The sequence below is a fragment of the Condylostylus longicornis genome, unplaced genomic scaffold (genome assembly GCF_029603195.1).
Source record: "Condylostylus longicornis isolate FDR11 unplaced genomic scaffold, ASM2960319v2 ptg000026l, whole genome shotgun sequence".
In the NCBI taxonomy this organism is placed as follows: Eukaryota; Metazoa; Arthropoda; class Insecta; order Diptera; family Dolichopodidae; genus Condylostylus; species Condylostylus longicornis.
In genome coordinates this window covers 765,660-778,373 of record NW_026577995.1, presented here as the reverse complement: position 1 = coordinate 778,373, position 12,714 = coordinate 765,660, and the positions used below count along the sequence as shown (strand labels likewise).

The 12,714-nt window shown below is 23.3% G+C and overlaps 2 protein-coding genes across 2 annotated transcripts; both read right to left on the bottom strand.

The window, feature by feature from the left end:
* Positions 1–4,662: 4,662 nt before the first annotated feature.
* On the bottom strand, positions 4,663–6,580 carry LOC129607030 (UDP-glucosyltransferase 2-like; the record flags this gene model as incomplete). Its single annotated transcript, XM_055517721.1, has 5 exons — positions 6,474–6,580; positions 5,850–6,371; positions 5,188–5,627; positions 4,988–5,100; positions 4,663–4,914 (listed from the first exon to the last, which is right to left on the bottom strand). Coding segments are annotated over exons 1-5 (1,434 nt in total), but the record flags the coding sequence as incomplete, so codon positions are not given.
* Positions 6,581–8,075: 1,495 nt separating this feature from the next.
* On the bottom strand, positions 8,076–12,230 carry LOC129607172 (UDP-glucosyltransferase 2-like). Its single transcript, XM_055517939.1, has 5 exons — positions 12,098–12,230; positions 11,490–12,011; positions 10,979–11,418; positions 9,128–9,240; positions 8,076–9,044 (listed from the first exon to the last, which is right to left on the bottom strand). The coding sequence occupies exons 1-5, from the start codon at positions 12,193–12,195 to the stop codon at positions 8,646–8,648; spliced, it is 1,572 nt and encodes a 523-aa protein (XP_055373914.1). The 5' UTR covers positions 12,196–12,230; the 3' UTR covers positions 8,076–8,645.
* Between the last annotated feature and the right edge of the window lie 484 nt (positions 12,231–12,714).

Sequence of the window (12,714 nt, the reverse complement as noted above, 5' to 3'; positions counted from 1 at the left end):
AATTTATTGATACAAATAAAAATTTTCAGCAAAGTACAATAATTACACTTTTAAACTAACTTTAATATGTGAGGGAATATTTATAAAGATAAATTAAAAAAGAATTGCAATCTATTCATTAAGGTAAATTGAACTAAAAAATTTACGAAAGCATCAGAAATTCACAAAACTTACATGTATTTTACTCTAAAAAGGATATATACTCGTAACAGAATAAAAAAAAGTTTTTTCTAATAGGTGAAAGCATTCAATTTTCGAAAAATTAATATATAACAAAAAAAAAAAGAATTATTATTGTACATTTTTATATTAAAAATTTCAAATATTGTTTTTGGTTAATTTAAATTCTATTTTAAGTTGTGATATAAAATTCAATAAATACAAGCATTAAAATATATATGTATATAAATGATAAGTACCAAAAAAAAAATAAAATATTATTTCTGTCCCAGAGGATTATTTAATAAATGGTTTTTTTTAGTTTGTTTGTAAATAAATTGTTCTTTTTATTTTAAATTTTTTTGTGTTCAAATTTTACCGTGTTGAAGTCATTTATAAATAGATTATTTTTTTTTAGATAATTCAATAATGTGTAAATTTAATATGAACTATATTTATAACAAATAATTAAAAAAATTAGCTATTTAAATCACTTATTTTCAAAATAGTTTCTTACTGATTCAGTTGAAATTTTAATTTTTCTATCAAAATCATATTATAATTTGAGAATGTTATTCAAATGCGATGTCCTTATGCAATTTTAATTAATTCTTAATGAATATTTTCTCTTCCAATCCATTTGTTAAACGTATTAAAATCGGTTTCCAAAATTTCATAATGAATAATTTATCAAGAAAATTTACTGATTTTGGTTCATCTATCTACCAATTAGGGATTCTTTTCCTAAAATATAAAAGAAAGTAAAATTTCATTTTTTAAATTGAAAGCAACAAAATTCTTTTTAATTTTTCCAAATAATATATAAATAAAATTTGAAATTTTTTGCTTCATCAATATGTTCTATATTATGTTTATCCAATATTTTTTCTTGAAACATTCTTCTTATTAATTTCTCATAAGGTTTTACAGTTTCTTAACAATCTGACTTAATTTTTTCAAAAAATTTAAGAAAAATTAATACTTATTATATATTTTCAACAATATTTTAGTTAAAAATTTAATTTTAATTTTAAATTAACCAACGAAAATTAAAATAATCTATTTGTTAAAATTGACTTTAACTTTTAACTTTTGTTTTTTTATTTGAGCCAATTATTGCAAGCAAGAGTGTTGTCACCGGAACAGAATTAAACGTCACATTTTGGCATGAAAAAACATAATTTTAAAATCTACTCTTTAAAATACAATTTACAGCGTTTGTTAAATAAACGAAAATTCAAATTTTATATCCGTTTTATAATTTTATAATTTTATATTCTTTTGAGCGTGTGGAGATTAAGAAAAATAAAACCAGTACGTAATAAATAATTTTTAAATAACTGAATAAATTTATTTAATATTTTTTAAGAAATTTATAAATATTTGAATTAACCTTTATTAATTTTTTATTTAACTCGTATATTAATTTTTATTAAATTTCCTGTTTCAAATTTGATGATGACCGGCGTTTTCAATAATTGACTCAAATAAAATGGCATTTTTATAAACGCAGCATATCGCGATTTATAGTGAAAACTATAGTTATAGTGAAACTTACATAAACAAATGATGTTAACTTAGTTTCTTCCTGAATCTGGCAAATTTTTCAGGATATAGCGACTAGTATTGCGTTTCACAGTTATTGTTTTTCAGTATTGCGTTTATGAAAATGTCTTTACTCTACTGCCGCGTAAAATTTTTTTTTTGTATTATTAATCACAAAACATTTTTTTTAACTTACATAAAACATACTGAATAAAATAAAAATAAAATATATAAATAAATATATAATTATAATTATTATGTATTTAGATCTCATTTCAATAAAAATGTATATGTATGAAAAGGAATTAAAAAATATTATTTTTTCTTGTTTTTTTTTTAGATAGGTAAGTTATTTACTCTTTTTATTTTTTGTGTATTTTTGTTTTGAACAACTTTACGCTAAACTTTTATAAAATAAATTTTAGAAATTATAATTGAAGTAGATAATAACCATAACTAAAAATACATGCGTATGCCCAGGCTATTTTCTTATTATCTCATCATTATATTATTATAAAATTAATATAATATTAACAAAAAAAAAAAAATACATACAAAATTAATACTTTAAAAACAAATACCAACAATACCAATCTAAATAAAATTATCAAATTAAATAATACAAATTAAAAAGAAGCTATATATTTATGGGACATAAAATTTTTTAATCTAAAAACAAGATGAAAATAAATTCGGTTTCATAAAACAAACAAAATAAAAGAAATAAAAAAATCCAAAATAGTCAAGCAAAGAATTTTTAAAGAATACTAAAACATAAGAAACAAAAATTTTTAATGAAAATATTTTAAAATTGAATTTCTATAATTGAAAAAAAAAAATACAAAATCGCATTTAATTAATATCATAATTAAATACAAATATAGAATATTCAAGTAAATAGACTAAAATTAAAAACAAAAAAAATAAGACAGATTTTAAAAAATTACTAATTTTGTCCTTAAAATACAAAGAAAAAACAATATTATACAGATTCACACACACATAAAAAAAATAAGGCTATATAAATTAAATAACAAAAAAGAAAACAAAGTCTTTCTATTATGTTGTATAACAAATAAAATTATTAATTTATAATAAAAATAATAATTAAATAAAATTAATTATTATAAAACAAAAATAACAAGAAAAAACAAAAATTTTATTAAAATTCATTTCAACTTTTAAGCCTATAGATTTAAATAAAAAACAAAAAATTGAAAACAAAAAAAAATAAAAAGAGAATTAAGCTAGGATGATTAAAACAAAAAAAAACAAAAAATTCAAAAATGGAAAAAAAAATTGAAAAAAAAAAAACAAAAACTTTAATAAAAGGATATATGATTGAAAAATTGATATTTGGCATTTTTATTTCACACAAAAATTTTCATTTAACAGTTGATTTGTCTTCACAATGTACATATATATTCGTATAAAGATATAATCTATAATGTCAAATATAATCTATAATGCCGGCCGACAATAATGGCATCTGACAATCACAAACTGGCCATCAACAATTTATGCTGAAAATATCTTTGTATTGAAAATTTTGCATATTATAACCAGTTGACCCCTTACCTTAGCAACAAATTATTTTTGGCTTGAATATTTCTAGAACTTAATTTCATCAAACAAAATTACCTATCCTCTTCAAAATTTTCGATTTCTTACAAAAAACAAAATCAGCAATTAAAATTTTTTTTTGTTACAAAAAATGCCAAAAAATTTTAACGATATGGCAGGCATTATTAATTGCTTGACATTTGTTTTTTTCTTCGTCAGTTATAATACAAAAGTAATTATGATTAAAAGTTAAAAGGCTTTTATTAGCTGCAATGCAATATCGATTAAGATGCAAATAAGATGCAAACAAATCCAGAGCGCACTTAATCATTATCGACTAAGATTGTTACTTGGAAATGCATAAGGTATAACTCGTATCACATTTTTCTTGTCAGTTATGTACTTTCAACGTTTCTAATAGATTTTTTCAGATTAAAATACAGTGGGTTTTTAGATTATTGATGAGAGTATATTCATGTTTCAATATTACAATTGGAAAACAAAATTGAAAATGTTTTCAAAATAGTTTTTTGCATAAGTTACGTGTTGCTTTTATAGCAATAAAGTTTTTTATTAGTACCGACGTAGCAGTTTTGTAACGCAAGTGAGTAAGTATGTACAAATAAAAGAAATTTCATCGAGGTAAGTTATGACATTTTCAGCCCTAAAAGTTATATTTCCATATAAATGCATTTAAAAGTTTCAGAAAAATTTTACATATTTTTAAATTGTGGTCCCAAATTCATATATAGAACATTTATGATTATGTATGTTGCACTAAAATTATGTTTCCCAAGACCAATTTTTTTTTTAAATTTTCCTTTTAGAAAAATGGCCTAACCTGGTTTTAGACGCAAAGAAAAAGTATAACTTTTTTTAAATTGCCAGTTTTGGCCCGTTTTACATGATATATATATTCAGTAATATTTGATACAATAATTTTATATTTCATGAATAACTGCTAAAGGAAGAAGTTAAAAATAATTAAAGGCACTGTATTTCGGCAATATTTCAAAATTTTAATTCTAATCAAATTTTATAATATTCAAATATATTTTAATTAATCATCCAATTGATCACCCATTTTAAATTCTGAATCAAGCATAAAGAAGGTGTTTATGTGTATGTATGTACTGATTTTGATATTTATTAAATTTTATGGTAATTCAAAGTTTGTATGTATGTATAATTAAATTACAGCAATACACGCACTCATTTTTTTATTACTTTATACATACATATACATACTTTTATTAATTAATTTAACTTCTTCTCCAAATATTTTGTATTTGATTTTTTTATCCAACATTTCCAAATTAATATTAATATAGAAATTAAAATTAAATAAAAAATAGTTAAAACAATCACAATAAAATCATAAGAATTAGCAGTAAAATAATTCATTTGTAGTGATTTTAATTTTAGATAATCGGAATTCGGATGACGTAAAATATATTCAATCCACCAAATAGCAGTTTCTAACGGTTTCATAGGAGTATCACGGAATTGTTTCGACATCAGTTTAATGTTCTTAGCATACTTGTCATTTTCCAAGACTTCTCTTATACCATACTCAAATGTTTGCTTTGTTAAATTAAAAAATTCCACTTGAACTGCAATTCCTCTTTGTACAGCATCTTTAGCATTCTAAAATATAAATTATATTAATAATTTAATACTATGCATATAGTAGTTATTTATATTATCATTAATTATATACTTTGACTTGATCAGAAAATAATGATAATCCCAGAAATGGAACTCCATGCCAAATAGATTCTTGTATACTTAATCCGCCACAGTGTGTTATAAACAGCTTTGTATTTGGATGTGCTAAAATTGAGTTAAGGAAAATTTAATCAATTTCAAGTCTTTTTGAGAAAATAAAGGCTGAAATTTCCAGTTAAATGAATAACTTACCCAATATATCACGTTGTGGAAAAAATCTTTTAATTAAAAGATTTTTCGGCATATTTAATTTTATTTTTGTTTCATCAAATTTTAGCATAAAATTATAATCAGGAAAATTTTTTATAACTGTAAAGAAAATGTCAATGTATTCGTCGGAAATATCCTCCGGTCGCACATTTGTGCCCAATGAAAATAATATTGCACCCTTTTTGCCTGAAGTTATAAAGTTTTCTAAATTTTTTGGCAAAGGTTTAACATCTGTTATTTGAAGACCTCCAACTTCAATTACATTCGGTGGTATTGGTTGTGCTGAAGTTACTGACGGATGAGTATTTACCAATGAAATCATCACACTCTTTTCTAAATCTCCAATAAATTTGATATCTTTTAGAAAATGCTTGCTTCTTGCTACTTGATCAAGATCCCGGTAAAATATGTAACGTCTATAACTTTAATGATATATATTTAAATATAATAATATAATGAAATACATTCTATGCTCAAAATTTAGTAAAAATATATCAGCTAAAATTTTAAAAGAAAAAGTTAAATAATGGATATATGATATTTGAGAATGCAGAATATATTAAACACTCTCTTGAAAAAATACTCAAATTATACCTATACATATTTATATATGTACATATATAAAAATTATAAACTTAACTTACAAAGCCTCAAATAGGTACAAAAAATTATTATAAAATCTGTCAAATATATTATGGACTGGATTCAATGAAGCGCCAAAATAACTAATGTAACCAGCATAATTATGATTTCCATTAAATCTGTTACCAAATGAAAGAACTGGAAACGGTGATATAGCAATTAATGGTGGATAATTAAAATATTCTAGTAGTCCCAAAAGGCAAGGTCCACATACAAAATCATATAAAACTAAATCAAATTTAAAACTACGATCATAAGTGCTTATAAATTTATTGAATTCTTTTGAATTTAGGGTTGCTTCGCAATTTTTAATACAATAGGCATGAAACTCAATAGGATTTTTATATGCAGGTAAGTTAAAAAAATCTTTTATTTGAACAATTTCGTTAATCCCACTGTAAACTTCTTCAACAGTAAAATACGTCACATTATTTATGATTTCATTTGAATCTTTAGGTAAATCCGAAATTATAATTGTAAGATTATGACCTCGTTCAGCTAAACCCTTTACTAATACATTATTCCTGTAAAAGAAAATAATAAGTCAAAAAATAAGCAAGATTTAATTTTTTTTATTAATAAATATTATTAATTAAATTAAATTGTGTATATGAATATTAAATTACCAAATTGAATGACTTGGTGAAGCAACGTTCATGAAACCCAAAATATTTGCTGCACTATTGAAATTAATTAAAATAACTGTAATTATGAATGTAAGGAAAAGTTTCATTTTGATCTTCTTTGAAAATAGTCTAATTATGTTTTAAATCAGACGAAATTTATATTAAAACATGAAATTCACAAAATTTGAGATAAAAAAAATCTTATCTAAAACAAACAATTTCTTAGATTTTGTGAAAAAAAGTATTAAGATATTATTTTCAAATTTTTATGTATATGCGCTATTTATGCGTATGTTCACACATACATATTTTTCTACATAATATAACATCCTCAAAAGTTTCGTTTTAAAGATTTTCAGCTCATATTTAACAAAACTATATTTTATATTATTGAAGAATTAACTTGTATTCAATATGGCTAAGATACATCAGTACTTAATTAACATATTTGAACTTCAGCGAAAAGTGACCAAATATTTTGGTAAACATTCTGTCATTATTGTCTGTTTCAGAATTGTCATCCATACCTATGTGTACATGTACACGCGAAAGAGGCAAATTCAAACACGTTTGAACATAAGCTATTATTTATATGAAGTTATAAGTATTAATTTATATGCAGTAAAAATCTGGTAGCTATTTTTCTCAACAGACTTTAGCTCGAAAATGAGCATTTATGTATCGCCCTCCCTTCCCATACAATGTTTTGCTGAAAATTGATCAAAGAATCATCTCTGAAATTATTTGCCACCTTATGCGAAACACCCTACAGAACGGGGATATATTATTCTATATTGGCACAACTCATAGCTCATAAAACTAGGCCAAAAATAACAATATGGTTATGTAATTCCGCTTGATAGAAAAAAAATTGTTGTTTTTTTGTCTGTATTCATTATTTTTAATTAAACTTTCATAATTCGAAAATTGACATATGTATGTATACTTTTAGGCAAAACTGGCTGGAACTGGATATTTGAAAAAACCTTATTTTTTTAAAAGAAGCTCAATCTATATATACAATTATATTTTCAAGCCATCAAGACACATGATACACTGAATGAATATTTTGAAAGTATTAAGGGCCTGAGAAGAAGTAACTGAGTAACTATCATATACATATTTATAAAATGCAATTTTCGAGTGAGAAGAATTATTCCGTACCTGAAATGTATATAAAGTTTATTCACTTTGTATTTGAAGGCGAGACATTCAGTTGATAATTTAAGAAAAAATGCAAAAATCCAGGTGAAAAAATGAGTAATCTTATTGGAAAAATAAAATATATCCATTAGAAAAACGGAGAATTCTGATTTTAAAGTGAATAAAAATTGTGATGAAAAAACGAGATACGCGATTAAGCTATTACTCTCTTTATAAACACCTTAATATGTGTCAATGGTTCACATCACAAGTCTATTTTTTATTTAATGTATAATAATATAATTTAATAATAAGAAAATATAATTATATGTAACTTTGAAAACATTTTGTATTTAATTTAAGAAATTCATGTATTTTATTCAATAATTTTATTTACTTATTAATTTAAAGAATAACAGTGTGACATTTTTTGATTTGATTTTTAATTTCCTCAAGAATTTTATAAAAATTGTAGTGCTACCCAATAGTTAATTTACTTAATTTCTGTTATTTGTATATTAATATTCATATCATATGGGTCTTATGATAAAACATATAGATATATACATACATATATACAAACATATATGTAAAAACGTAATAAATTATTTAAACATTTCGAACAGCAATCTTAATTGACTCTTTATGTTTTTGATAGGTTCAAAATAATTTAGTAAAATAAATATTTATTTTTGATTGGATAATAGTGATACCTTAAATTAAAATTAATTTACAAGTATTTTCTCTTTAATTTAATTTACAGGCATTTAATTATTTTAAGTTTTAAAATATTTAAATATTTTAAAATAGTTTATTTAAATTATGAAGGCAAAATTTGTTGAAAAAACTTATTTAGAAAATAACTGGTTCATGTTGTGGTGAGCTACGGCAAATTTAAATTGTTAAACACCCTCTCCTCTGTTAGAATTACAAAAAACCCAGTTTTCATTTGAAGTTTTACAAATTTATTGATTTACTTCATGGAAAATAAATATTTTTTATTTATTATAATATCACATCATATTTTGTTTAATTTAATTTCTTTTTTTTCTGCGTATTAGCTGATGTATTTGTTTTTTTGCAAAGACAAGCCCATATAACTGCCAAAAATATAACTAAAATAACCTGTAGAACTATCAAAATGAGTGTAAAAAAATCAAGTGAGTTTGCTGTTATAAAGTTCATTTTCAATGATTTTGGTTTTAAATGTTCCGGATTTGGATTCCGTAAAACATATTCGATCCACCAAATAGTATTATCCAATGGTTTTAATGGACGATCCCGAAATCTTTTAGACATTAATTTGATATTATTAGAATATTTGGTGTTTTCCAAAATTTCTTTTAAATTATTTTCAAGATTCTTTACAGATAAGGAACGATAATCTATTTGTAAAGCAATCTCTTTTTGGACAGCATCTCTTATGTTCTACAAATAAAAAAAAAACATTTCACTTGTGATATTTTGTGCTTTTGAGCGTCTATTAATAACGGTATTAAAATAATACTTACTCTTATTTGGTCACCAAATAATGCTAATCCAAGTATTGGAACACCATACCATATTGATTCTTGGGTACTTAAACCGCCGCAATGACTTATGAAAACTTTTGTATTTGGATGTGCTGAAATTAAAAATTATAGTTCATAAATGAAGTAATTTAAAATTTAACATTTATTTAAATACTAATGTACGGTATGTAAATAATATGTACATAATATATAATTTTTGTGTGCGAATATGTAGCAAAATACAAAGTACATAATATGTCGTAATTAATTGTTAAATAGAATAAGCTTACGGAAATAAATGAATGGGCGTTTGTGTTTCATGTATGTACAATAAGTAAATATGTACATATGCAAGTAAAAAGTTCATCATACATAAAAAATATTACGTCGCATAATCTATTTATATACATTATGTAATATTCTTTTGTTATTTTATTATTTTTGACTGGAATCTTATTCAGCATTATAATTACATTCTAATAATGCCGCATCATCATGATAATTTTATAAAAATATAAACAAATCCATATACACTTAAAGGCAAAAGTCTACGTACACTTGAAGCGAAGTTTGTTAAATATTGTTGTATAGTTTCAAAATTATATAAGATGGATTCAAATTTAATAGATAAATTATAATATACATATGTATGTATGTGTTTATAATATTTCCACACAATTTTTTCTTTATTTAAAAAAAAATGTTTTATTAATAAATTTTCAATTTCGTATGAAAAAAGTTGCATCAATAATCTACGGAATGGTTACAAAAAGGAATATTTTTGAACAAGTATTGAAACAAATTAGTAACATGTAGCTGTTTCATTATATGCTAATACGCCTGGCTGGATTCATTGTATAAATTTTTATGTAGCCTCGTTTTCTAAAAAAGTCTTTAGCACTTATTTGCACCAAAAATTGTTCAAGAAACGATCGACCCTCCTTAAAATCAAAATTTTTAATTTAGAATTAGTTTTATTGAGTACATATACATATATACATATACATAGCTACTATATGCTTCAGATGAGGGCTTTCTTAATAAATAACTTCTTAACTTATTCCATAAGCGTAATTTTTGAGTACTCATATTTTCGAATTATCGTTTGAAACATACAAAAAATTATTTTTTTTTTTCATCATAGTTTCAAAAAAATCAATATTGAATAAGTTTCTCCGAGTGTACGTAGAATTTTTCTGTTAACTGTTTAAGTGTACATGCATTCAAAATCATATATGTACATATGTACACACATATAGTATCTACAAAATCTTCCTAAAATATAATTATATAGCGTTAAATTATCGAATATATCATTCTTATTGAAATTTAAAAAAAAATCTTAAAATTAAATTAAAAATCTAAAAAAATTCTTCTCGATTAATTTTTTGTACTAAATTTTTTTATTGTCTCATGAATCATTTAATAATTAGAAATTTTAATATACATACATGTATATACACACATGTATATGTAGGTACATATTATATATAAATTTATATGTTTTATTTTGACGGTTATTGAATGCTTGCTACTGGGTCATTCAGAATAACTCGAGCTATTGAAGTATGTACGTACGTGAAAACAAGCTTTATCTTCATATTGAGCATATAAGCATATAAAAAATATAAATATGTCCATACATAAGTATGTACTTGTGCGCAAATGATAAAAGAACCTCTTATCACTTATCAGCTAGTTATGTACATATATAAAACTGAAATAAAACTTTAGTGCTCTCTGCAAACACTTTAAATATCGCACTATCTATTTACTATAACGCACGGAATTATTTATATTTACTTATTTTAACTATAGTAAAACGTTTATTATTATAAATTAATTAATTACCTAATATATCACGTTGAGGAAAGAATTTTTTTATAAGAAGATTTTTTGGTATTTCATTTTTTATTTTGTCTGCATCAAATTTCCACAAAAAATTATATTCCGGAAACTTTTTCATTATTGTTAAAAATATTTCTATATTTTCATCTGAATAATCTTGCGGGCGAACATTTGTTCCTAATGAGAAAAATATTGCACCTTTTTTCGCTGAACTTATAAATGTTTCTATATCTTTAGGTAACGGTTCTGGATCAGTTAATTGTAAGCCACCTATTTCAATTACATTCGGTGGTAACGATTCAGCAGGTGTTATTGACGGATGTGAATTCACTAGTGATAAAGTCACATATTTCTCTAAGTCTCGAACTAATTTCATATCTTTTGGAAAATATTTTTCTCTAACAATTTGGTCCAGATTAGGATAGAACACATACCATTTATATCTAAATTTTTTCAATAGAAGATAAAAAAAAAATCATTTTATTTATAGTTAAAAAAAGTCATAATAACTTACATTGCTTCAAAGAAGTATAAAAAATTATTATATAATCTATCCGAAATACTGTTAACTGGATCAATTAAAGCACTGTGATAGGTAATATAACCGGGATGGTCATGACCACCAGCAAAACTATTACCAAACGAAGGAAATGGAAATGCTGAAATCCCAACTAATGGCGGGTAATTAAAATATTCCAATAATCCTAATAAACACGGACCGCAAGTAAAATCATATAAAATTATATCAAATTTAAACTTTCTATCATAAGTTTTCATAAACTTAACAAATCCATTTGAATTCATTGTTGCTTTACAATTACTTGCACAATATGAACAAAATTCTATTCCCATTTTTAAAGGATTAATATCAAATAATTCCTTTAAGTCTACTTCTTCATAAACTCCAGCGTAGACATCCTCTACACTGAAATATGAAACATTTTTTAAAATATCTTTTGGATTTCTAGGTAAATCAGTAATTATAACTGTAACATTGTGTCCTCTTTCAGCTAAACCTTTTACTAATACATTATTCCTGTAATGTTGTTTGATTATTAAAATAAAATATTAGAATTTTATTAAAATTTCTTTATTTAGTAAGCACATTTATTAATTTATTACCAAATTGAATGACTTGGTGATGCTACATTCATTAATCCCAAAATATTGGCTGCTGAACTATAATGGATCAATAAAACTATTAGTAAAGGTAATTTCATCTTAACTAAAATTTCAATGTTATTTCCTTGAACAATAAATCTATACTAATGAAAAGCTCAGTGATTTAAACTATTTTAATTTTGAACATAGAATTTAAACATACATTATACATTAGTGTGTATATATACTGTTTCTAGATATTATTGTATTGTCGTCGTTTAAAAAAGCTTGATATAAATTCTTGTTGTTAGCAATAATAATTTATATTAATTTACTTCCCCAAATTAATCAGTGGCGTGGACGTGCAATACCTAATACTCTTTAGATTTCAAACTTTCATAACATAAAGATAATCATATTAAAGTATGAAAGTTTTATGAGTTTACTTTTATAAATACAACAGATATAAATTTTTTTTCAAATTTTAATTAATAAAATGTTCACGAAGTACTTGAATATACATATTATGTATAATATACGTGAATGGCTGTGCATGTAGAAAATTTAAATTTTTCAAAAACTTTAAACAATTTAAACTATGTATGTATAATCATAAAACTAAAAAATGTTAACTTAAA

Excerpts from the sequence above, each read along its gene's own strand:
- LOC129607172 (XM_055517939.1), bottom strand. The coding sequence starts at position 12,195 with ATGAAATTACCTTTACTAATAGTTTTATTGATCCATTATAGTTCAGCA. Across the intron at positions 12,012-12,097 it reads TCACCAAGTCATTCAATTTG|GAATAATGTATTAGTAAAAG; the intron begins GTAATAAATTAA and ends ACAACATTACAG. Across the intron at positions 11,419-11,489 it reads TTATACTTCTTTGAAGCAAT|ATATAAATGGTATGTGTTCT; the intron begins GTAAGTTATTAT and ends GAAAAAATTTAG.